The 27,752-nt window shown below is 37.2% G+C and overlaps 1 protein-coding gene across 1 annotated transcript in view; it reads left to right on the top strand.

The window, feature by feature from the left end:
* Positions 1-27,399, top strand: part of LOC102429206 (glutamate carboxypeptidase 2) — a 50,907-nt gene extending 23,508 nt beyond the window's left edge. Inside the window, 13 exon segments of the mRNA XM_006092872.3 lie at positions 1,765-1,858; positions 3,990-4,088; positions 4,386-4,471; positions 6,369-6,488; positions 8,708-8,790; positions 10,222-10,285; positions 12,373-12,440; positions 15,333-15,424; positions 16,681-16,771; positions 20,253-20,517; positions 20,785-20,866; positions 24,754-24,846; positions 27,080-27,399. Coding sequence (XP_006092934.1) covers positions 1,765-1,858; positions 3,990-4,088; positions 4,386-4,471; positions 6,369-6,488; positions 8,708-8,790; positions 10,222-10,285; positions 12,373-12,440; positions 15,333-15,424; positions 16,681-16,771; positions 20,253-20,517; positions 20,785-20,866; positions 24,754-24,846; positions 27,080-27,269 — 1,427 coding nt within the window. The 3' untranslated portion in view covers positions 27,270-27,399.
* The last annotated feature ends 353 nt before the right edge of the window (positions 27,400-27,752 follow it).

The following is a 27,752-nucleotide window of genomic DNA, read 5'->3' as shown; positions in this document are numbered from 1 at the left end:
GAATGTGCTTAGTTTGTGTGGTTTAAAACTAACTGAGGTGTATAACTTGAATAAAGTCTGTTGCCAAGTGTCTGGTGTATTTTTTGGTTTTTTTAATTCTTTACCAAATTGTAGATTCCTCTAAAGCTTACGTACCTTGACTTTGTAAATCACATAAATATACTGGGACTTATGTCACCCTCTAATTTAACATGATATTTTTTTAGGAAGGAAAGTCATGTTATTGAATTCCCATTTCTTTTTTAAAAATATATATTTTGACTTTTATTTATTGATTTGAGAGAGAAAGAGAAACATCAATTTGTTGTTCCACTTATTTATACGTTCATTGATTGATTTCTTGTATGTGCCCTGACTGGGGATCAAACCCATAACCTTGGCATATCGGGACAATGCTCCAACCAACTGAGCTACTTGGCCAACGCCTGCTCTATTCTTTAAAAATTTTATTATTTATTATGGAACAGTTCAAACATATATATTATACATAACATATAACATATAATGCATGATAAGAGATAATTATCAACAGTCAATTGTTAATCTTGTTTCATCTGTTCATCCCTATTGTTTATTTATTGTTATTGCTCTAGAGAATTTTAAAACAAATGTCACGTGACATATTGTCATTTTACTCATAAAAAGAAAAAGATTTTGCCATCATGTGAAGTTCTCAGTGGATAATTTAAAATTTTGGAGAAAAAAATTGCTTTTTATTTATTTTTTTTAATCTAAAGAAATGACAAAATGTATGTTTCTATTTTGAAGTTGAGTTTACAAGCACTAAAATTCACAGATCTTTAGAGTTTAGTTCAATAAATTATAAAAATTGCATACATCTATGTTACTCAATATAAAATATAGAACACGTCCATGAGTTCAGAAAGTTCTGGTTGTTTTTATTGTACCCTCAGAAGCAACCACTTTCTGTTGTCACCATTGGTTAGTTTGCCTGGTTTGGGGCTTAATATAAAATGAATAAAACAGTATGTATTCTTTTATGTCTTGTTGCTTTTACTCAGTATAATGATTTGAGATTTATCCATGTTATATTAGTAATTTCTTCCTTTTTTGTTGTTGCTGTTAATCGTCACCCAAGGATATTTTTTTCCGTTGAGTTTTAGAGAGAGTTGAAGTGAGGCAAGTGGAGAGAGAGAAAGAGAAACATCTATGTGAGAGAGACAAATCAATTCGTTGCCTCCTGCATGCACCTTGACAGGAACTGGGCGTGGAACCCACAACCCAAGTTCATGCCCTTGATGAGGAATTGAACCCGAAACCCTTTGATGGTCAGGCCGGCATTCTAACCACTGAGCGAATGGCCAGGGCAGTAATTTGTTTCTTTTAACGGCTGAGTAGCATTATATTGTGGGACTATATTACAGATTATGTATTCATTCTCCTGCTGACTGACACCTGGACTGTGTCCAGTATTTGGCTAAGATAAATGGGGCTATTATGAGCAGTTTGCATGAGTCTTTTTGTGGAGATACGATATGTTTTCATCTTTTTGACTGAGAAACAGAAATCCTATGCCATAGTGCACATTTCTGTTTAACATTGCTTTTCAAAAGTTATCCCGTGTGACTGCACAATTTTACACTCCCACAAGCACTGTATGAGAGTTTCCCCCACCCCCAGTCTGGCTAACATTTGAAATTGCCTGTCTTTTTATTTCAACAATTCCAGTAGATGCAATATGAAAATATGTTTAACATGACTTACAGAAAATATTTTGAAAAGGACTGTCTTTTATTCTTTCAGAATATGCTTATCGACGTGAAATCCCAGAGGCTGTGGGCCTTCCAAGTATTCCTGTTCATCCGATTGGGTACTTTGATGCACAGAAGCTCCTGGAGTAAGTTTGTAAGAAACAATCAGATGGCGTACTTCTCTTTATTCTCTTTAAAGTCTTCAACTTTTAAACTTTTATCTCCATTATTTGATATTGAAATTCTCCGAGGTGGGTGACACACTTAATTGTATCACCATTTTATAGAACAATGGTTCTGTTCTGGAATTTACTTTACATATCAGTATGTCCTGTGTGACAGCCATGAAAATGAGCCTTTTGGATCTCCAAATGCAGGGAGCATAACTGATCAATTGCTCCAGCCACTGTGCCTTGAAATGCATCACCCTGTTTGTGTCAGGGCCACGCTTCGCACAGCTGCTCCCAGTCAGTGCCTGAGTGCCTCAGGGATGCTAAACCAGGCCCATTATGGAAAGCACCGGACTCTTCTGATGGGAAATTTTGGCCGAGGACTCCCCAATATCCTTGCTTAACTCGATGCTACCACCAGCACTCTTTTCTTCTTCTCTTTCTTTTTACCCCATGTCAGACCTGCATAGGGGTCCAATGGCTTTCTCAGTCTTCCCTACATCCCTTGCTGTTTTCCTCAGGGGTCTCTCCACTGATAAACCTCCTACTCATCTAATCCTCTTACTGTCTACTTCAGGAGGACCTGGAATAACTCACTGATAACAATTTCCATTTTGTTTTCATTTCTATTCCTCTTCCCCCTATGCTTTCGTTATTGAAATGCCTCCAAATGTGTTATTGCTTAACCTGGCATGGGGACTCTTTTTCCTTTCTCACCCTGCTTTCTCCTTTCTGCATGTCCCTCTTCTTCCTTATCCTTTAGGACCGGAGAGAACACTGACTTCTGAAAGTAGAATTGCTACCACAGTGTCTGGCCAGTTAGTCAGACACTGTGGTCCCTACTGTCTTTGAGTTCAAGACATTCTTAATCATTTTATTTTAGTGACTGTAAGAAAACCCTATGAGGTGCCCTCATTTTTTACAGGTGAGGAGGTTGACATCAGAGAGTTGGAGGGATCTCTCCAATTTAAGGGCACTTAAATAATAGCACTCTGGTCTTTTTATCTTTTTACCTTAGCTTAACCACATGGATAAGGATTCAGGGCTCGGTACAGATTTTTAGGGCAACATAGATTATGCTTTTGTCTAAATATGTTTATAAAGTCTAAATATTCATGGTATTTAACAGATAAAAGTGAATAAAATGAAAGCGATTTTAGCATTACTTATGATAGTGGAAAACTATAAACTTCACAAATCTCCAATAATTGACAAGTAGTCAAATACATCATAGGCTATGGTAGTACTGGAAGCCATTAAAATGCACATTGTACAGGAATACTTACTGATATGGAAACATGCATATGCTATATTATTAAGAGAAAAAATAGATTTCAAACAATGTATAGTGTAATTGAAATTATGTAAAAGGAAATACATTGATACAGTTCACAATTCAAAGGGGTATACAGTAGAAAGTTTCCCTTTTACCCATTTCCACCCCAAAGATATTCAATGTTATTAGTGTAGAATATATCACTGTAGAAATATTTATGTATAACCAAGCATGTGTATATATTCTTCACCTGCCTAATATAACATTTTTTGCATACTTAATTCTTTTCTGTTTTGACTATTGATTATGCTTTTTTGCCAATGTAAAAATGACTACTCATGTTATTTGATGGTTTGTATGTAAAATTGTATTGTATGACTTTGCTGTGTTACCTAATCTAAGCCTCAGGCTCCTCATCTGTGAAGTGGAGATGATAGCACTGACTTCATAAGAGTTGTAGTAAGGATTTATTTTTTTTAAAGATTTTTTAAAGAGAGAGAGAAACATGGATATGATAGTCAAACATCCATTGGCTGCCTCCTGCACACCTCTTATCCCCCTACAGGGATGGAGCCAAAACCCAGGCATGTACCTTGACTGGGAATCGAACCAATAACCCTTCAGTGCACAGGAAGATGACTAACCAACTAAGCCATACTGGCCAGGACTGAAGTAAAGAGTTAAATGGCATATTATCTGCAAAGCACTTTGCACTCTTGCTGACTCATAGAAACTATTATGAACAGACACTCAAGAAAGCAAGTTTATTGACATTTTAACTTGCAACTTCAAAATTACCTTCAGCTATTAATACTTTTTTATGTTCAACAGAAAAATGGGTGGAACAGCACCTCCAGACAGCAGTTGGAAAGGAAGTCTCAAAGTGCCCTACAATGTTGGACCTGGCTTTTCTGGAAACTTCTCTACACAGTTAAGAGCCTCCTTTTATTTTAACTCTCTTTAGGGGGAGGACACCTTTTTTTTCCATTAAAAAATACGCAATTATAGAGGATGACTAAGAAAAGTAAAACCTATCTAGTATCAGCAGGAAACAAAATCACAGGTTGAAGAGACTACACTTACATCATTATAGTCGGACAGGTGGCCAATGTAATTTTTGCCTGTGTGCCTTTAGAAATCTTATAAACAATAATGTAAGATTTAAAAATTGTGGGTGGTAATCTGTCAAGCAGTAATTTTTTAATGTGTTCTTTATATTTGCATTAGAAAAGTCAAGATGCACATCCATTCCAACAATAAAGTGACAAGAATTTACAATGTGATTGGAACGCTCAGAGGAGCAGTGGAACCAGGTAAGTTAATCAGCACGTAGCAAATGAGCAACTTTTCTTTGCCAGGTACGTACTGCTCCAAGCTTTGGGTCTATCAGGTGAGCAAAGCAAAGCAACTCTTTGTCCCAATGGAACTCATATAAATACAAAATACATAAATATGAGCTAATTTTGTACTGTGATATATGTTGTTAAAAAAAAGATAGAGAAGTGAATGGTGGGGCTAGGTTGATAAAGTGTGCACACTTTGCTTAGAGGATCAAGGGAGGAAGCACAGGGAGAGATGGAATTTAGGTGTTTTTTGGATTTGTTTACCTCATAGTTTTGCATGGGGAAATATCTTCATAACTATAAATATCTATATAAAAGATAGCACTAGAGCCCTGGCCCATATGGCTCAGTTGGTTTGATTTCTGGTCAGAGCACATTCCTGGGTTTCGAGTTGAATCCCCAGTAGAGGGCGTGCAGGAGGCAGCTGATTGATGTTTCACACTGACATTAATGTTTCTCTGTCTCTCCCTCTCCTTTCCTCCCTATGAATGAATTATAAAGTCTTTAAAAAGAGATAGCACTCAGAAAATTAAAGTAATTTTGAATTAATAATTTTTTTTTACATTGAAGTTGATGAAATATATAGATACATGATTTCCCAAGGATTTCAGATGATCTGGGGATTAATATATCTTATAAAGAGTCTTACTTCATTATGTTCCAGTTCCTTAAAAATTATTGGGTTATATATTTTTTACCAAAACAGATCTAATTAAATTGTATATCTTTCTTACAAGCAGCCAGTGCTTTCCTTTAGTGATCAAGAATGTTGATATGCTCCAATGAAAACTAAACAATATATAACTGGCTATTTGTTGAATTTTACTGAGTACCTATTTTTTTTGCCAGCTCTATGCTAAGCATTGGGGATGGTGGGATAAAAAAAAAAAAAAAAAACATCATCTGGGAACAAGGAGCTAATGGCTGGGAGGGGGGGCCATACATTTAAGTGTGGTAAATGCTTTTTCAGATATGAAAAGATTGCCTGAGGGCTGGGTAGGGAAGCAATTCCCTCTTCCCATGGAAACTAGGAATGGTTCATAAAGGGGGAAAATCTTTGACCCAAATCTTAAAAATAGGAGTAGGAAGTGGAGGACTTGGTATGTGGCCACTGTGTTCTCTTAATCTGGAAATAGTGCTAAGTAGGTAAGAGAGGAGTAATAGAGAATTATGTAAAGATGTGAATAGGATAATGTTATACTTAATTATCATTACATATATACTTGTAATTGCTATAATACTATACATTTGCTTATCACTCATATTTTCTTCATATATCAAAATCAGAAAAAAATACACTGTGTGTTTACACACGTGTTCAGGAACCTTGCTATCTTCCTCTGAGTCTTTCTTTAAAATTTAATTTATTGATGAGCCCTAACCGGTTTGGCTCAGTGGATGGAGCGTCGGCCTGCGGACTGAAAGGTCCCAGGTTCGATTCCGGCTAAGGGCATGTACCTTGGTTGTGGGCGCATCCCCAGTAGGGGGTGTGCAGGAGGCAGCTGATCAATGTTTCTCTCTCATCAATGTTTCCAACTCTCTATCTCTCTCCCTTCCTCTCTGTGAAAAATCAATAAAATATATTTTAATTTATTGATGAGAGAGAGAACGAGAGAGAGAGAGAGAGAGAAACATCAATTTGATGTTCTACTGATTTACACATTCATTGGTTTATTGTTGTATGTGCCCTGACTGGGGATCGAACCGGAAACCTTGGCATATCAGGACGATGCTCTAACCAACTGAGCTACCCTGCCAGCACTTCCTTTGAGTCTTGATGCTCTGTGATCAGATGCTCTGGAGTCACTTGCAGTGTGCTTTGTTACTGACTTGGAATGACAAGTAATTTTGCAATGATGCTTTTTAGACAGATATGTCATTCTTGGAGGTCACCGTGACTCGTGGGTGTTTGGTGGCATTGACCCTCAGAGTGGAGCAGCTGTTGTTCACGAAATTGTGAGGAGTTTTGGAATTCTGAAAAAAGAAGGTAATGTAAGTGAAGAGCAAAAATACCTACTTCTTTGAGTCTCAGTTTAGTTCTCTGTTGAGTGAGTGTAAAAATGTCACTTCATAGGTTTGTATGAAGGGTGAACTGACAGAATACATGCAGACTGTGTCATTGGAGTAGCATAGAGTACTTAGTAGTAGCACAGAATAGCTTTCAATGAGCTGGGCTATATTACTTATGTTGGTTAGTTAGTTATATTGCTTATTCATGCTTGCATTTATATAGTAATATTTACTTTATTGGTATTTATATATTAAACTGTAATCTGAAATAAAGGGATTACACCGTAAGTGGCTGCTCTTAGCAACTAAGAAGATGGAGATGGTTTTCCTCACAGAAGAGTACACACCAGAATTAGGTCAGAAGCCAAAGCTTCCTGGCCTGGGAACTGGGAGCAGAAGTTCCTGGGCTCTTCCAGCCTCACACCTCAGGTCAAGTGTACTAAGCAACTGAGGAGATCAAAGCTTTTCAGAAAAATACTGGTCTTCTTGACTAATGAGATACTGTCAAAAATTCAATATCTGCATATTCATAAACCCCAAGCTTTGGATTGCTCTCCAGAATTTAGGTTTATATTCTTAGCACCATTACTTCAGTCATTTTAAATCTTCATATAAAATCCAAATCAAGTTTAGTTTAAATAATTGCTTTTTAAAATAATTATTATACAATGAAAGCAGAAAGTCCACTCTGTTTACTGGCCCTGTGAACAAGGTGTCTTGGGGCTGTAAATATGATCCCTATTTTTTTTTTTTAGCAACAAGAAAACAACCGTAAAAAATATGTTAAATTTGCATATCAGAGAAATGGTGCTTTCACGTGTTGTCTATTTGGAACTCGTAGACGCCAGGGAGAAGTTAACCTACTTACTTCTATTCTCACTTTACAATGAAGATAACCAAAGTTTACAGAATCAGGGAACTCACTTAAAGTTCTATAGTTAGTGTGTGGCAAAGACAGAGAACCAGGGCTTAAACTCAAATTTCTGGCTACCAGTCCACAAAACCATGATGTCTCTTTTTAAAATAAATTGTAAAGGTGCTTTTTTTTTTCCACACAGATATGTTATATTTTTAGAAAACAAAATTATGGAGACCTGAATTTGCATAGTTTATGAATTCGATAGTGTTTAATATTATTACAAAAACTTTCATGATTTTGTAAGACTTCCTGTGTTAAGCACAAAACATCACTGGGATCATTCTAGAGCGTGCCAAAGAATGCAAAGATGAAGAATAATATTAAGTGAAATTTGAATGATGCTATTAAGAAACATGACAAAAATGAAACACTGAACTCAACTCATATAGGGATACATCTTCTGAATAAGCACAAATGAAATAGTTACTAAAATAATGGAAACCTACCTTTTTTGGATCACTTATTAAGTGCTATATTTATAAATACTAACCATTTAATCCTTCCAACAATCAAGTAGTATCTTTACCTTGTTGTTCCTGGCATACCGATAAGAAACAGAGGTTTAGTAAGTTTGAATGGCTTTCCCTTGGTCATACTGCTAGTTAGTGAAAGAACCAGGCTTTGACATAAGATCTTTCTTTCACACCAGTGTTACTCCAAGCCAGTGGTCGGCAAACTCATTAGTCAACAGAGCCAAATATCAACAGTACAACAATTGAAATTTCTTTTGAGAGCCAAATTTTTTAAACTTAAACTATATAGGTAGGTACATTGTTATTAACTTAATTAGGGTACTCCTAAGACTTAGGAAGAGCCACACTCAAGGGGCCAAAGAGCCGCATGTGTCTCGCAAGCCGCAGTTTGCCGACCACGGCGTCCAAGCTATACCATCTTCCTGTTGAATTTTATGTAGGTTTCAGTAGCCACAGACATTGGCATTGTTAACTGAGCTTCTGTTGAGGAATCCTGGCACAGTTGAGTGAAATCATACAACCAGCTGACACTGAACAATCACATGATGCCAGAACAACAAACAGGAAGAGCTGTCAAGGATTTTCTCTGTTGTATCTGCTCTCTAAACACAGACCACATCGAGCACTCTCTTCTTCCGCTCTAGGCAGCTGCGGGTCACAGATGGTTTCCTATGCTCGGCCAATGTTTATAAACCTAAACAATCCATGGTTTTGTTTGTTGTTGTCGTTCCTGTTGGGCTTGGCAATGTCTTGGATAAAGTTTGCATTTTTTCAGCACTTATATGTATATACATACTATTTTAGGCTGGAGGCCTAGAAGAACAATTTTGTTTGCAAGCTGGGATGCAGAAGAATTTGGTCTTCTTGGTTCTACCGAGTGGGCAGAGGTTAGTTGATTGTTTGCTACAACATATATATTTTCATAATGAGACAACAGTTTGAACTTAATTCTCAAGGATGTGAACGTAACATGTGAATCCAGTGAAGCAATATATCTGTGTTCAAAACTCAACAATAAAGATATCTGTGTCACCAAAGAACTAAGTTCCATTTGAACATTTCAGAGCCAGTTAATGTCTGTTGTCAAAATAACTTTATTTTCTGGGAGTGTGATAGGAACTAAGTAAATTCACTAGAAACCCAACAGCAAAATAAGATACCATGTTTCTATTACCTTTTCGAAATTAGCTCCTAGAGCTAAGCACGTTGAAATAACCCCTGAGCTTGTGTAGTAAGGTATATCTTTCATAGCTATCTTCTTTATATCATAATGACATACTCTGAATTAAATCATGCTTAATTATCTTCTCTATATCATAATGACCTACTCTGAACTAAATCATGCTAAGAGTGAGGCATAAAGTCCCACCACATAATATTTGAGGCCCCTTGGAAAGTAATTTTTACCTGCATGTATTGTTGGCTTTGTGTAATAGGCATTAGCTATAAATACATGCAAAGTTGACACTGATTCCATTCACTTCAAGTCATGCAATCAATATTAATTGGGCTCCTATTATACTTCATAAATTATGGGAAGCCCTGTAACCTTCAATTTTCTTTTGGGGAAAAATAAAAGTAGTATTTCTGTAGACAAAGTTTATGTTGGCATCAGGAAGAGCCTAACTATGTTAAGATTATCGTTTGTCTTTTTCAAACTGTTTTCACCATGTAGAGTTGCATTGTTTTTCTGTTTTCTTTCTTATATTCAAGATGCTTAGGAAATTGCATATTTAAGAGATTCAGAATCCATTTGATACCTTAAATGAAAAGAAACTGCTACACTTCCTTTTGTTTTAAAACTGCAATGGTCAATGTTGACCAGTAGGTGGTGGCATCCTACAGGAGAACTTCATATTTCAGGGTAGATGATATTCACACATTTTTAACGGGTATATTTGAAATAACTCATCCCCTGTGGATCAGGCAAGATTCTGTACTTAAATAATGAGACATTCATGAGAAGACTTCCACTGAAATGATCTCTTAGGTCGTTCATATTTACTAAGAGAATCTCTTGAGGGATAAACTATACTATGGTTAAGAAATCAACTTCCTTTCCTTTTTCCAGATTAAGAACGTGGACAATCTTAGCTTACATTTTAGCCTTAAAAATGTTTTACTTGTTATTCTTACTAATATTTTTTATTGAAATTCCTTCAAACGAATAATTTTGACAATCTTATATGTCAAATTTGTGGATAATTTGGGCCAGTCCAGTTCAATTCAGAAACCTGCACACATTTAATGGAGGTGTGCATTTTTTAAGGGGGAAGGTATGGCTGTATGTTTATGCTTTTCCTTCTTTCATATTATAGGAGAATTCCAGACTCCTTCAGGAGCGTGGTGTGGCCTATATTAACGCAGATTCTTCTATAGAAGGTGAATATCATTGGTCTCCTAGGAAAAGATGGGATTACAGAAGGAGGAGCAGTTTAGTTCATACACTAATAAGAAGGCAAATTGATTGGCATGTGGTTAGGGCATCTGCTGTTGCTTTGTCAGGCTCCTGCCCCTGACTCAGCAGCTTTGAGCCCCAGAGAGCTAATTTGGGAAAGCTGCACTCTGCTTCATCAGGCATATTACCTTGTATAGAGTAGGACTTCAGTAAATACCTGTTCAATGAATAAGTATATCATGGAACTAAAGATTTCAATGGTTTTAGAATGAGGTAGCTCAAAAGGTATGATTTTGTTCTTGTTCTCAGACTAATGGATGTTTATTTATTTAAATGTTTTTCAATTACAGTTGATATTCACTGCTAGTTTGCACATACTGTGATTAGACTTTTATGTAACTTACCAAGTGGTCCCCCAATAAGTCTAGTGCCCATCTGGCACCATATATAGTTAGTACAGTTTTATTGACTATATTCCCTGTGCTATACTTTGCATTCCCATGACTATTATGTAACTGCCAATTTGTACCCTTCACCTTTCTCACTCCGCCCTCAACCCCTTTTGATGAAGGCATGTTGGCCTTTACTTTTTCTTCTTTGTTCACATGTGTGAGCTACGTTGTCTCCTAACTTAGTTTACACAGTGCATTTCAGTTGTTCTTTCCTCCTGTCTTAGGTTCATGGCTAAGGGCCTGGCCTTCTTCCTGTCATCATCACTTCCTAGTTGTGTGACCTCAGATTGTTACTTTCTGTGTCTCAGTTTCCTCACCTGTATACGGAGTTACTAAAAGCACATACCTTAAAGGCTCGTGTGAGGGCAAAAGTGGTTTATATTTGCAAAACTCCCAGACCTTTGTCCTGCACAGAGCGAATCTTCAAAAATGTTAGCTTGTATTCTTATTACCCTTACTTAAAAACACGCAGTAAAATGAGACACTTGGCCACACTGAATAAATACTCCATAACTCCATGTATTTTTCCAAAGTAGCATACCCTTCTCTTTATTGCTAGTCTTTTTTAAGATTTGATTTTTAGTATGATTTTTAAATTTTATTTTTTTTTATCATCCTGTCCTTTTTAATGCAGATTTTTAAATCGTTGGATTTTACTGATTATGTCATTCTCTGTTATAAAATGCTACATTGGCCCGGCTGGTGTTGCTCAGTGGTTGAGCATCCACCTATGAACCAGGAAGTCACAGTTTGATTCCCAGTCAGGGCACATGCCTGGGGTGTGGGCTTGATCCCCAGAGGGGCATGCAGGAGGCAGCTAATCAATGATGTTCCTCTCTGATCGATGTTTCTCTCTTTCTCTCCCTTCCTTTCTCTCTCTAAGAAAAAAAAATCAATAAAACAACATAGTTTAAAAATAATAATAAAATAAAATGCTGCATTGCCTCCCCATCATGTTCAAGATCAAGAACAAATGACACAAACGTATATAGAATTTAGCTCCCACAAATCCACAGTGTAGTTTTCTTAAGTGCATTATATGTAAAAGTTTTATACTCATAATAACCCTGTGAGGTAAGTATTGTCATCCCTCTTGTACAGAAGAGGGAACTGAGATTCAGAGGGATTAAGTAACTTTCCCAAGATCACCCAGATTGTAAAGGGTGGGGCTGAGGCTCAAGGCAAACTGGTCTGTTTCAACTTTATCTTTCTAACCACTACATTCTTCCTACCTTATACGGGTTTTTGTTATCACAGCTAAATGTTTCTGCCTCTTGCCTTTTTTGTTCAAAGAAAACCACTCAGAAAACATGAAATTAGGCCAGAGGTCTAAGTGAAGTGGGAGAGTAAGTCATGCAGCTCTCATGCCGAACACTGTTCCAGGCTGAGGGAACAGTGTGTACAAAGGTCCTGAGGAGGAGTCTGTGTGGGCAGCGTGGGAGGTGAAGGTTTGGGCAGGTGACCTGAGGTGGCTTCATCTTTGGCCCTGAGGATGATGAGTTTTGATTGGACTCGGGTTTTAAAAGGATCATTTGACTAAGGAATTAAGAGTGGTCTTTGAATGAAAAAATAAAATTAAAAAAATGAAATAAAAAATAATCAAACTTCTGGTCTTTCAGGAAACTACACTCTGAGAGTCGATTGTACTCCACTGATGTACAGCTTGGTATACAACCTAACAAAGGAGGTACAAATAATTACATATAATTTGAGAAAATCTGAGTTCTGCAAATGCTTTTGACTTGAGATACCATTGTTAAGCATCTGTGTTGTTTTATAACTTGTCTTTTTTCCTCATATAGCAAATATCCACTCCATAGGACATCACATCTAATAAAATGTTTACACACATTATCCCATTTCTCCCCTCATCACCCCGAAGAAACGGGTCTACACTCCCACTTGAAAACGAGAAAATTGGGGCTTAAAAAGCATTAGCCATTGAAGTTACAGAACTTGTCTAGTAGCTAAACCCAGACTTGGTTCTGGGGTTTAATTCCTTAATTTTAAAACTGGTTTATACTCCTTAATATAATGAATGATATCAAGTAACTCCGGATGCCGGAAGACAAAGTTTCTGATTGAGGAAGGACATAATTAAATACACACCAAGTGCTGGCGGCCAGGGACAAAGCAATCTGGGGAAGAGGCTAGGTGAGAACATGTACCCCTTTCCTGACTTCCTGACCTGGGCTCCATTCCACGGAGTCCTACTGGGCTGGGCTGACAGCTCAAGTTCTCTTAGGCTGACAGCAACTCCAGGTACTGAACTTGGTGGACAGGTGATGCCTGAATCCATAAAGGACAGGCAACTCTTCACTTGAATTCTCCTGCCTCATAAAACCATTATTCCTGAAGTTAGTCAAAATGAATGAGTTTTTGGAGTGGCAGATTTTTCTTGTTACTGCTAATTTGCATTGGAAAGGGAAAAAAAAGAGACTTGTCCATTTAATAAAATTACTAATTGAAATGTAATTACCAAGAAAAGCTTAATGCCCTCCAGTTTGACTAAGTTGATAGAGCATCTGTTGACCCATGGACTGAAGGGTCTCAGGTTTGATTCTGGTCAAGGGTATGTACGTCAGGGTGTGTGAGGAAGGTAACCAATCGATGTGTCTCTCTCACATCGATGTTTCTCTCTCTCTGTCTCTCTCTAGAAAATCAGTGGAAAATATCCGTGGGTGAGGATTAACAACAACAAAAAACAACAACAAAAAATACAATATTTCCCCTCAGGTAGTGATTTTAAGTAAGACAAATATCACTAAACTTTGGTTTCAAAAGCATGGAATTTAATCTTATAAATGAGCATTTCCTATAGGACTAGAAAAAATTAATTTGAAAAATATATTTTATGTTGTTACTTAAAAGCTCCATCATTTACCTGCAGTTTTATCAATTCTCATAAAGTGCATAACATTTTAAATATCTGAAACAGCGTATTTCAGTGAGTTCCCACTGTTCATGTAACTTAAAGTAAATGCTAACAACACCTGGCAGCTGTATTTGTTTACTAGACAGGTGGCCCTCTGGGACAATTGCATTAACACTACTTTCTAGGTCAACTTTGAAATGATGTGATGATTGACAATTTTGGGTTTTGTTTGATTCTGTTTTGTTTGTTTTGGGAAAGTAAATTGCAACATTTCAACTTTTAGTAATAAACAGAGAATTTAGTCTTATGTTTTTACACTGTTCCAAATTTGCATTTCTTAGAATAAATGGAGTGATACTGTCCATTATACCAAAGTGTTGTAAATTTATCAGCTTCAGGAAAATTTTGTTGCTGTATTTATTGATAGTCTACAAGTTAAGATGTAGCATAACTTCTCTCTCCTCACACTTATGCGAATTTGTGTCCCCATAGACCTTCGTATGTACCTCTGTTATAGCACTAAACACATTGAATTCAATATTCTTACTTACATTTCCCATTAGTGGAGAGTTTAAAAAGTGTCTTATTGAACTTGGTATTCCTGGCCTTCACAAGTCTTAAACAGCATAGGTACTCTATAGGCTTTTAAAAATTATATTTGTTGAAAAATAGAACATAGGAATTTTATTAAATATAAAATTAAAAAATTCTATACCATGTATTGTTCAATAACCTATGAGTAACTAGGGAACATTAATTAAAGTTTATTTGCTAAGTGGTTTTGCCATCACATTTCATGTTCTGAGTCTAGAATTCAACAATAGGTCATATTTTACTCCGTTTTCTCATTTGTGAAACCAGAAAATGTATTTAAAGCCCAGTATTAATGCAATTACAATATATAATCAATTAATTAAATAAAATATTAATGCATTTATTTTGTTATGCATTACTTAATGACTTTAGCAACTGTGTTGGAAAAGAAGCAATATTAAAAGAAACACCTTCCCGTAACTAGCTTACTTCTTTTCCATTTTTTTTAATAAGAGGAGAAATAATGTTTTTGAGAGTAGCCCCCCTTAATTCAGAAAAAGAGGTAAATATTTTTTGCATAATATAACCATTCCTTTGAATACAGTGGCTTGGTATACTATGTGTAGCCTCTTTCCCATACATTCCATGTATTGTTTATTGTAGTTGCACTTGTATATTTCAAGTAATGAGCAATTTTCCCATATTGTCAGAAACTCATTATTGTAAATCTTAATGATTGCTAAGGTACAAATTGCTTCCCTTGTTTTTGTTTGTTTGTTTGTTTAATCCTCACTGGAGGATGTGTTCATTGATTTTAGAAAAAGAAAAAGAAGAGAGAGGGTGGGGGGGGGGGGGAGGAGAGACACCTTGATGTAAGAGAGAAACATGGATTGGTTGCCCCTGTTCGCATCCTGACTGGGGATTGAACCTGCAACCTAGGTATGTGCCCTGACCATGAATCAAACTCCCAAAACCTTTTTGGTGTTGAGGTGACACTCCAACCAACTGAGCAACCTGGCCAGGGTACTTCTCTTGTTTTGCTGAGTATAGTTTAGCTACTCATTTCCAGGTTAATGGACATTCAGATTTTAAAACATCTGATTCATAGGTATTCTCTCTCTCTCTCTCTCTCTCTCTCTCTCTCTCTCTCTCTCTCTTTAACTTGTGCAGCTCCAAAGTCCTGATGAAGGCTTTGAAGGCAGATCTCTCTATGAGAGCTGGAATAAAAAAAGCCCTTCACCAGAGCTCATTGGCATGCCCAGGTAAACCATCAAACAAGCAGAGACAAAACTCTCTACCGAATTTAGTATGGGATTGTGTTGGAAATAAAACAGTATTTTTTTCAATCATTAATAAAAAATTGATTTGTTTTAAAAATTCTCTAACATTTGATAAAGGAAAAGTGATGTTGAGGTTCTCAAATAAAATATTACTATGTATGGGTTTGAAGATAAATCTGTAGGTCATCAAGAGATGCTTTCCTTTTGAATAGATAGTATATATGCATAATAAATAGAAGAATTTAATGGTGGAGAGTAAGTCCCCTCCTATTTCCCCTAGTGACTCTATAAATTATCTTATTTTCTGAACACCATACAATTAACAAATATTTTAGTTACTGTAAGAAAAATATAGACACTATTGCAGTTCTGGTTGTGTAAATCAAAATCAATTTAAACTGTAATAGGATATACAAAGCATTTATTTATTTGGGTAAAAAGGACCCGCAGTCCTAAGAATATTAAGGTTAGAGATTTTAGGGGAGGTCCCAGGGGGAAGATCTCAATAGGATATTCAGCAGCTTTCCAGGTGTGTCCTTTCAGGGTCAGGGTCTGATTGATTGGTCGAAGCCAGGACTGGGGGTCATTATTCAATACAGCTGGCCCAGAGGTCAGCTGTGGCATCCCTTGTCTGGTTTTGCTGTCTTTCTGGGCCTGGAGCTGAAATACAAGTGAGGCCTAGATGTTATCTCTAGGGAAGAAAGCTCAGGAGGCTCCAACTGCAAGACCAGCCTTATGCAAAGGGAGGATAGGTCACCCTGGGAATGAGATCCCATCCTACGATTGTCCGTTGCTGGGCATCTGGGCTTTTCTGTCCTGGTGACCTTCTGTACCCAGCCCATTGACCTCGCTCTGCTCATGTCTATCTAACTTCCTACCACAGAACCTAATGCTATCTCCAGATATATAGTGTCAGTATTGAGATGACTGATAGGACACCCTATTGGTTTCTTAAAAACTTGCTTGTTGTTGATGTGGGGATAATCCCCTTCCTCCTGTCCCACTCATTGGAATTGGATCCAGGAACCCAAAAGAACAATGGTCATCCTAACAAAATATTCTTGGAGTAGATATTTTGTGATCAAAACTAATATTTCTCTTAAAAAATTTTTCTATGTGTCTAAGGTGATACATTTAAACATTATATTTAACTTTTACTATAAAAATGATGTTTAATTAATGTTTATTCTGTATTTGATGAAGAAATCTCAAATAATCCTGAATTTTATCCCTACAAGGATTAGCAAGTTGGGATCTGGAAATGATTTTGAGGTGTTCTTCCAAAGACTTGGAATTGCTTCAGGCAGAGCACGGTATACTAAAAATTTGGTAAGTCTATCCATAAGTAATTCAGGATTATTTAGAATATATTTTAGCTAAACAAATCATTCTGAATCAAGAAAAGTTACTGAAGCACTAGAGAAGTGGTTCTCAACCTTCCTAATGCTGCGACCCTTTAATATAGAGTTCCTCATGTTGTGGTGACCCCAACCATAAAATTATTTTCGTTGCTACTTCATAACTGTAATTTTGCTACTGTTATGAATCATGATGTAAATATCTGATATGCAGGATGTATTTTTATTGTTACAAATTGAACATAATTAAAGCATAGTAATTAATCACAAAAACAATATGTAATTATATATGTGTTTTCCTATGGTCTTAGGCGACCCCTGTGAAAGGGTCGTTCGACCCCCAAAGGGGTCGCTACCCACAGGTTGAGAACCGCTGCACTAGAGGAATAGAGGAATTTGAAACAGAATGGAAAAGTCTTAATGGTCAAGATGTTATTACTCCTGGGACAGTTCCTGTATCTGCTATCCTGAGCATTATATTTTGAACTTCCATATACTCCCTTAAATATATTTTCCATTTCATTAGTGGTATTGCATTCACCCAGTTATTTAAACTAGAAATGTAGGAATTGTTTTTGATTCCTCTCAACCCATCATCATTCAAAACCACTCTTATATCAAGACCGGCAAATATTTGAATTTTTATTTGATTATATCTCCAATCATTAAATGTGAAAGTTATAATAACAAATGGCATAATACAAGTCATAGTTATTTTTATTGTTGCTGATAATGATAGTGACCATTTTATAGTTTTTACTTTTCTGAAAGTAACATAGGTATATAGTTCATAAAATGTCACATAGTACTTAAAGAATTGATAATGAAAAGCAGTGGTTCCCCTATCCCACTTACATGCTTGTCTTTCAACTAATCAGTATATACTAGAGGCCCAGTGCATGAAATTTGTTCATGGGGGGAGGGCAGGGGTCCCTCAGCCTGGTCTGCACCCTCTTGCAATCTGGGACCCCTCGGGGGATGTACGACTGATGGTTTAGGCCCGATCCCACAAGGCCAGCAGTCGGACATCCCTCTCGCAATCTGGGACCGCTGGCACCTCGCCTGCCTGCCTGGTCGCCCCTAACTGCTCACCTGCCTGCCTGATCACTCCTAACTGCCTCTGCCTTGGCCCCTGCTGCCACAGCTTCATCCAAAATGATATCCAGAAGGTCGTTTGGCTGTTCGGTCTAATTAGCATATTACGCTTTTATTATGATAGATAGATATATACTAGAGGCCTGGTGCATGAATTCATGCACGGGTGGGGTCCCTCGGGGTGGTCTGTGGAGATCGAGCCCCTGCTTACGCCCCAAGCCTCGCAGCCCCACAGCCCCACAGCCCCGCCTGGCACCCTACCTTGGCCTGGCACCACCCCCTCACCTGCTCCACTATCCTGTCTGTGGAGCAATCAATCAGGGCCAGGCGCCCTCCCCCCCCCCCCCCGCCTGGCTCCCTCAGTGCCTGGGAGCCGGGTGGCAGCACCACCCCCCAATGCCACGGGACAATTGGCAGGGCAATCAGGCCCCCACTTGCACCCACCTTGGCCTGGCACTGCTTGCTCACATGCTCCACCATCCCACTGCAGTTCTGCTCTTGTTGGCACACATCAGGGCTGGCAGCACCTCCCCTGTTGCCCACTGCCAGCGCCACATCTCCGACACCCACCATGTTCTGCACCGTCCCCTGGTGGTCAGCGCATGTCATAGAGAGCGGTTGAATTCCTGGTCTCCTGGTCTCCTGGTTGAACGACTGCCCGAGGGGATAATTTGCATATTAGGCTTTTATTATATAGGACATATATATTTTTTATTGGTTTCAGAGATGAAGGGAGAGGGAGATAGAAATATCAATGATGAGAGAGAATCATTGATTGGTTGCCACCTTGCACACCCCCCACTGAGGATTGAGCCTGCTACCAGGGCACGTGCCCTAGACCAGAATCAAACATGGGACCCCTCAGTCCACAGGCCGATGCTCTATCCACTGAGCCAAGCCAGCTAGGGCCAACTAATCAGTTTTATGCATTATCCATTTACATCTTACTAGGGATGATAGGCATTCAGTTTTCTCAAATGGCCTCTATTCTCAACCCGAAAATACTTAATCCTGAACATATTTTCTCGGTATATAGTGACACTATATTTGTGGATTAGAAGACTTTTATTGTTTTCTTCCATGTACCCATAACTAATTTATCACAAACTCTTCAAATATTCAAACACATCAAGTGATGTGGCAGATTTCATTATCCCTCAACATTTGTTCTCTGGTTCCTCTGGGTTCTCTGGTTGTTCTCTCTGCCTGGGACAAAGCTCCTGCCTGTGAAATTTTCTTTCAAAGAGAAATCTGAGGGTACCTTCATTTATCTCCTCTATTGCATCTTCTGTTCTCCTGATTTTGTTTCCTCCTCTTTCTTGTATACTCTCTACTTGTTTTGGAGCACATCCTTCAGGCACTATGAAAGCTAAAAACCGTGTTCTTTATGCCACACACAATTCTTCCATCGTTTGGCTGGGCATCAACTTTGGTTGAAGATTCGGTACCCTCAGAAATTTGAATTCATGGCTTCATTGTTTTCCAGCCTTCAGGATTTGCTGTTGAGATTTTTGGCCATTTGTTCCCAGTTCGTTTGTCTCTGATATTTTTTAAAAGAAGATTTTCAGTATCTTCTCTTTTTTTCTTAGTGAGTGGGAGGGAGTGAGGTGAGGAGAGAGAGAGAAACATTGATGTGAGAGAGACACTGTAATTTTAAATTTATACTGAATAACTCTCATAAACGTGGGCATTCACCATTGAGCCTGAGCAAACAAATGCACATGACTGGGGGGTGGCTTAGTGCACATGAAAAATCGGCCAGCGAGTTTAAAACTGCTGTAGAAATCAGTTCAGTGACAACAGAACCAATTAATGTGTAGGATTCGGTGTGATCGTGTACTAATCATTCCTCAAACATTATTTACGAGTGGTGACACTTGGATTTAAATAGGTAGACTATAGTTGTAGATATGTAATATTTCTTTACATCAGCGAAATTATTATAGGGCTGTTTTTTTTTAAATGTATGGCCCATTTTCTAAAATGTGTTAAAATAACACCGTCTTAATAACAAAAAATTAACCTGTTAATTTAATTATAAGCAAATCTAGGTTAAAAGTGTTTAAAAATGAACAGGATGTTAATTTTCACATATCACATAGGGACAGGAAATTTTGTCCATTAAATCCAAAGTCCGTTAAATCAAAGTCCATAAAATTGAGGGTTTACTGTAGTAAAAACTTGGGGCAGGTTTTCATATTGTATTAACCTGTTAATAAGTGGCTTATTGAAGTACTTAAATACTTTGCTGTATTTATTACTGACCAAAATAGCCTAGTTAATATTAATAGTAAATATGTATTTTATGTTAAACTATCTTACAAGAGATAAATTTTGTTCTTTGCTTTTTTTTGTAGGCAGTAAACAAATTCAGCAGCTATCCACTGTATCACAGTGTTTATGAAACCTATGAATTGGTGGAAAAGTTTTATGATCCAACTTTTAAGTATCACCATGCTGTGGCCCAGGTTCGAGGAGGGATGGTATTTGAACTAGCCAATTCCATTGTGCTCCCTTTCGACTGCCGAGATTATGCCATAGTTTTAAGAAAGTATGCTGACAAAATCTACAACATTTCAATGAAACATCCGCAAGAAATGAAAACATACAGTGTGTCCTTTGGTATGCTACACATTTTCAGAATTCATTTTCTGTATGTTTCTGTGAATCTCTAAAATATGATGATGTACCTGAGGTCCATTTTTCATTTATTGTTGTTCTATATGATCAAATATTTTCTTTACATCTATAAGTGCATTTTTCCCACCTGTGCTTATCTGGAAATATATAAAATGTTAATACCTTGTAAAATACAAAGAACAGCCTACACTATTTTTCTCTTTGCTTCAGCTCTAGAGCAATACTATTAGGTCCTAATTTCTCTTTCAGATTCACTCTTTTCTGCAGTGAAGAACTTTACAGAAATAGCTTCTAAGTTCAGCGAGAGACTGCAAGACTTGGATAAAAACAAGTATGTTCCACATATACAAGTTTGGTGTTGAAATATCTTTGCAGTTTTTTGCTGCTTCTGTCCCTTCACTCTAAGCATGGAGGCTGCCATATCTCTCAAAGAAAGACCCACTTCTGACATCCTGAGTGGCAATGGTGCTGCTGAGAAATGCTGGTGCCTCCTTCACTGCCAACTCATTAGTGCAACATCCCCAGCTGACCATTGAAGGGCCTCCACTGTGTGACCAAAGCCTTCTCCAGCTTTCTCTCTTGTGCTTTCAGTTTCTCTCCATCATACCTCATCCTGAACACACTTTCTTTCTCCTTCTCCTTAAAGGCATTATCTCTGCAAAGAGTTATTTTCTTCCACTTCCACCTGGGAAAATTCTATTTATCTGGAATAACAAATATTGTAAAGCCATTATTTTAGGATTAATTCTGTATAGAGTCACAAAAATAAAATGTAATTTGAACATATTTTTAAGATGGGAAGTAAATAATGTGAAAGCACTAAGGAATTTTTTTAATGGTAGAAATTTGAAGGTGAATATATCTTTATATTAAACATATTACAATGAAACACATATCAAACCCTTGGGGATTGATGCAAGAATACATTGAAAGAGCCATGGCCAGTGTGTTCAGTGGATTAAGCATAGTCCCATGCACCAAAAGGTTGTTGGTTTGATTCCCAGTCAGGGCACATGCCTAGGTTTAGTGCTCCATCTCCAGTAGCAGGAGGCAGCTGATTGATGTTTCCCTCTTTCTCTCCCTTTTTCTTCTTTTCTCTCTGAAATACAATAAAAAATCTTAAAAATCAATACATAGAAAGATCAGAGTAGATGGTCCAAAAATAACCTAGTGATATATAAGGATGTATTTGTAATGAAAGATACATAAAAAGGTCAATGGGGAAAGAAAGACGTATTAAAAATAATGTCGTATAAGCTTTTTTAGGAACTGATAAAAAAGTGAATTCAGCCCTCTCTGATTTGGCTCAGTGGTTAGAGACTTGGCCTGTGGACTGAAGGATCCGGGGTTTGATTCCAGTCAAGGGCACATGCCCAGTTTGCAGGCTCGATCCCCAGTAGGGGGTGTGCAGGAGGCAGCCAATCAATGATTCTCATCATTTATGTTCCAATCTCTCTCTCCTCCCTTTCTCTAAAATCAATAAAAAAAAATATTTTTTTAAAAAGTGAATTCAAAAATTAAAAATTTTGGAAGTGAAATTTCAAGTTTTGAAGCCACATGGAAATGCCAATACAACCAGATTTGAGAACAAAGCAGTGGTTAATTATATAAAATTTAATTATCAAATACAAAGGTAAAAGAGTGGGAAACCTCTTCAAAGTCCCTGAGAGACAGCCCATCTCCTCACTATTGCCAGAGGATGGCAGCGGGGAGCTCACGTTGTCCTCACTAAGATCCCTCATGTCCCCCCAAAAAGCTTGGGAAACCTTTTTCGGCAGATTTGAAAAGGGGGTAATATAAACATAAAAATATTTTTTTGAAAACTGATAAGAAAATCCAAAATATCAAAATTGGAAATATTGGCAATGGACAATATAAACACATCTAAAAGAGGGTACCACCTGTATAGAAACAGATATAAAAATATTCAGATTTATTAATAATTCAAAAACAAATGAAAATAATGTTATACTATGTGCATATCAAATTAGTAACTATTTTAAACGTGGTTGTACCGATTGCTATAGGCTATTCACTGAAGCATTGTAAATTATTTTAACCTTCTGAAAAATATACATATTGCTGAAGTTTTTAAGAACCATCACATAGTTGTTACATTTTGCTGTAGGATTTCTGTTTCTTGAATCTTTTTCTTTTTTTTTTTTAAATATATTTTATTGATTTTTTACAGAGAGGAAGGGAGAGAGAGATAGAGAGTTAGAAACATCGATGAGAGAGAAACATCGACCAGCTGCCTCCTGCACATCCCCTACTGGGGATGTGCCTGCAACCCAGGTACATGCCCTTGACCGGAATCAAACCTGGGACCTTTCAGTCCGCAGGCCGACGCTCTATCCACTGAGCCAAACCGGTTTCAGCTTGAATCTTTTTCTTAAGGAGTTTCAAGTTTGAAAAAAAAAGGCTTCTCAAAGAAAAATATGGATTATAATCTTGAATAATTAAAATTAATTTTAATACTTCAGAGGAAAGAGATTACTTGAACTAGATACTCACCAATTTAAACATTTTGTAAACATTAAAATTGATAATTAAAAAAGAAATATAAGATATTTATAATAAAATGTGAAGTAAACAAAAAGTATATAAAATTGTAAGTTAGTTGATTACATTTTTTTAACTTTTTTTGTTGCTGTTGTTAATCCTCACCTAAGGATATTTTTTTCCCATGGATTTTTTTTTTTTCATAGAGAGTGGAAGGGAGGGGGAGAGGCAGAAAGAGGGGAGAAACATGATGTGAGAGAGACACTTCTATTGGTCAGGAGCATCTTGACAGGAATTGAACCCGCGACCCTTCAGTCTTCAGGCTGAAGGTCTAACCACTGAGAAAAACTGGCCAGAGCTAGTTGATTACATTTTTATTGAACAAACAGAACAAGTCAACCAATTTGTGTAATAATTGTGTTACCCTGGACTATTATGGAGATTTTATTCATTATACTTTGTAATATTTTCCAAATATTTATGTGCCAAAAAAAATCAACAATGAAAAACAAATTTTAAAGAGATCCAAACACCATATATTCTATGAGCTGATTTTCTAGTCTTAAAATAATGATATTTTCTTCCTCTGGCAAACCACCTATGCTCGGATTATGGCTTTCAAGGACACTCGGCTTTCACTTCCTTGAGTATTTCTATTTGTTTTATTTGCTCCAAATGATACTTTAGGCACAGTTTGTGTCTCTATGTTATATTCATAAAGTCTGAACAGTGACAGCAGTGCAGTGCAGGTCATAATAGCAAATGCTGGCTAAAATAAATTAAACTGGATGTTGAATTTTTCAACTAAAACTAAAATCTGAGGAGACACTCCTTTAATCCTGCTTTTCTTGAATCAGTTTCTCGACCCATCAAAGGATACAGTGTTGACTACTTGGTACCTTCATGCTCACATAGTACTCAGCCTGAAGACCTGTCTTTCTCCCGTCTCCTTGGGAGGCCAGCTGCTTCAGGAGTGAAAGGTCCCATTCACAGAACTCTGCTATTCCAACCAGTACCTCCCAGGGTTACTTCACATTGACTCTCTCTGTAAAAGAAATATTCGATGGTTTTCAGTGGTAACCACAGGATGAGAGAGAGAGAGAGAGAGAGAGAGAGAGAGAGAGGTTTGTGTGTATTGAAATTACATCTATGAGTAGATTAATAAGATAACAAGATGAAAAAAGTCTTGCCTATGCCCTAGCCAGTTTGGCTCAGTGAATAGAACATTGGCCCATGGACTGAAGGATCCTGGGTTCAATTTCGGTCAAGGGCCCATATCTCGGTTGCAGCCTGGATCCCCAGGCTTGGTTGGGATGCATGTGTCTCTCTCACATTGATGTTTCATTTTCTTTGTCTCTCCCCCTCCACTCTCTCTATTAAATCAATGGGAAAATATCCCCAGTTGAGAATTAACAACAACAACAACAAGAAGTCTGCCTGTGTTTGAATACCTGGGTTAATCAATTAATTATTTCAACATAATTAAAAGTTACTGTCATTTTTTCCATTGGCACGCATAACTGTTTCTGTGGTTTTATAAGCCTCACCAAAATAGTATTTTATAAACTTTTAAAAATGTAACTACATTATTGTTCTTAATGGGAAAGTATAGGAATTTAAAATATATTAGCATTTTCAGTTTTGTTCTAAATTTTTTGTTTGCTAGGTAGTGCACTCATTTTCATGATGTTATAACTGTATTCATTTCCTTTTTAGCCTAATGTTATTGAGAATTATGAATGATCAACTGATGTATCTGGAACGAGCATTTATTGATCCTTTAGGGCTACCAGACAGGCCATTCTATAGGTAAGGGGGAAAAAATGACACATTAAAACTCCATTTCTATTTTTTGCACTGTAAAAAAATTATCATAATTGATTTTTTGCAAGCAAATAGAAAAGGTTAAAATACTATATGCAGCATATGAAGACTATACTTTTCTTCTTCATATGATATAATATAATCAGTATGTATGTTTCTTTTTAGTGTCTTGTTTCTGATTATACTAGTAAAAGAATATATGTTCATTACAAGAAACTTAGGAGACCCAGAAAGTCTCAAAGAGAAAATAAAAATCTCTCCTTTTCCATCAGTCAGACATAAAATTGTGTTTATATCTTGATGTGTATAATTTTAGCCCTTCTCTCATTTTAAATATATTTGTGTTTATGTATATACATAAGACATAATGAATATATACAGGGTTGGGCAAAAGCAGTTTTATAGTTGTAATGCAAATAAATAATACAATCATAGATAATAATATAATAATAAACTGTGTTTCATGTACTCACAACTGTAAAGATACTTATGCTCATCCCTGTATTTATAATTAAATATATACAATATATAACAATAATCTACTCATTGTATAAACAAGAGTAAATTTACTCTTATTGTATAAATATATACAATATATAACAATAATTTACTCAAATATTTACTCTAATATTGATACCATGTTTTGTTTGTTTTTTCTTTCTAATTTTGAGAGATGTAATTATTTCTGTCCCCAGGTTGGTCTTACTAAGTATTGCAGAATGAATTATTATTGACAATTATAAATGGCCCAATCTTTCTGTAGGGTTTATCAAAGGATTGGAATTGGCAGTAAGGGCATTATCCAGACAGGGTGACTGGTTCCCTGGTGGGATGATTATGCAGGAGGCAGAACTGGGTTTTTTTGTTTGTTTTTTTTATTGATTTCAGAGAAGAAAGGAGAGGGAGAGAAAGCTAGAAACATCACTAACGAGAGAAAATCATTGATTGGCTGCTTCCTGCACGCCCCACACTGGGGATCAGATCAAGCCTGCACCCTGGGCATGTGCCCTGAACGGGAATTGAACCGTGACCTCCTGGTTCATAGGTCGATGCCCAACCACTGATTCATGCTGGCTGGACAAGGCAGAACTGTTTTGAATGATTAGGCAGAACTGTTTTGAATGATACGTGTTTGCCTGGCTTAGGCATTCTAACGTGTTTGCCTGGCTTCTTTTTTAAAGAGGAAAAGCAAAATAGTAACTTGGCTGCTAACAAATAGGACTTTGATAATCAGAGTTTTGCTACATTTCAGGGGATAGAGTGGAATGATTGTGCCTCTTTTCTTCTTCATTTAAAAAATTTGATTTCAGAGAGGAAGGGAGAGAGAGAGAGAGAGAGAGAAAGAGAGAGAGAGAGAGAGAGAGAGAGAGAGAGAGACATCAATGATGGTAGAGAATCATTGATTAGCTGCTGCTTGCATGCCCATCAGTGAGGCTCCAGCCCAAAACCTGGGCATATGCCCTGACCTGGAATTAAACTTTGACCTCCAGTTTCATAGTCGACTCTCAACCACTGAGCCATGCCGGCGGCTCTTTACTTTTTACGTTGGAACTTGTTCTTCCCGGCCAGGGCTACTATAGAAACTGACATCACTCTCAACAAAACATCTCCCCTCTTGCCTAGATCTGGTTGAAGATTACAGAACTGTTTTTAAAGATTCCTCATGCTTTAAGCTGGGGAATGTCTAACATGTTTGCATGGCTTCATTTTAAAGAGAAGGAAAACAAAATAGTAAGTTGGTTGGTCACAAATAGGACTTTAATAATAGTTTTGCTGCACTTCAGAGGATAGAATGGAATGGTGAAAAGTCAGCACTTTTTTGCCATGTGCCTTGAGACTGATCACCTAGTCTCCCAGGCCTCAATTTCCCCTTCTTTGAAGTGCTAATATTATCTTGTCTCGAGTTTATTTTTAAGCGTTGTAAAATTATAGGTAAATTCTTTCAGGTGTGGCCCATAGTAGGCGACAAGCTGTTTTTGCTATCCTTGTTATTTTTCTTGCTCAGAACCACTTTGTCTTTCTAAAGTTAAATTAGCTAATTAATGCACAGTCATTCCAAAGACTAGTCTTTGGAGGTGGTTGAACTTGGAAGTTGAGACGTGGCTTACTGAAACCATAAAATTAGAATTATGCGACCCAGGAATTGTAGCGTGCTCCTGTTTTCCCTTGAATATGTCACTGGGCAACTAACAGATGGTAAACCATTTTTTATCAACAGGCATGTCATCTTTGCACCAAGCAGCCACAATAAGTACGCAGGAGAGTCATTCCCAGGGATTTATGATGCTCTGTTTGATATCGAAAGCAAAGTGGATCCTTCCAAGGCCTGGGGAGAAGTGAAGAGACAGATTTCTGTCGCAGCCTTCACGGTGCAGGCTGCAGCCGGGACTCTGAGAGAAGTAGCCTAACGCCCTGCTGTGGAGAACCCATATTGAATTAGTATCTGTCACTCAGAAAGAATCCTCATGGGTGTATTGACAAACTAAAAAATTAAAGTTGTGTGTATCTTAGTATTTGTTTTCTTCTCCCTCTGGATCAAAACAGAAAGATAGATGATTTTTATTCTCTAATTACAATAGATTATCCTGGAGTAGAAGTATGTGTTAAAACAGTGGTTCTCAACCTTGGCTGCACATTAAAATCACCTGGGAATCTTTTCAAAATCCTGATTTCTGGGCCTCATCCTCCAGAAATTCTGTTTCTTTGTTATGGGGTGAGGCCACAACATTAGTAACAAAGAAACAGAATTTCTGGAGGATGAGGCCCAGAAATCAGGATTTTAAAAAGATTTCCAGGTGATTCTAATGTGCAGCCAAGGTTGAGAACCACTGTGTTAAAACGAAGGAGAACAGCTTAATATGTCAAGACTTATGTGGAATTATCAGGGAATC

Source organism: Myotis lucifugus, unplaced genomic scaffold (assembly GCF_000147115.1).
Source record: "Myotis lucifugus unplaced genomic scaffold, Myoluc2.0 scaffold_106, whole genome shotgun sequence".
In the NCBI taxonomy this organism is placed as follows: Eukaryota; Metazoa; Chordata; class Mammalia; order Chiroptera; family Vespertilionidae; genus Myotis; species Myotis lucifugus.
This window is presented reverse-complemented; position numbering and strand designations above follow the sequence as displayed.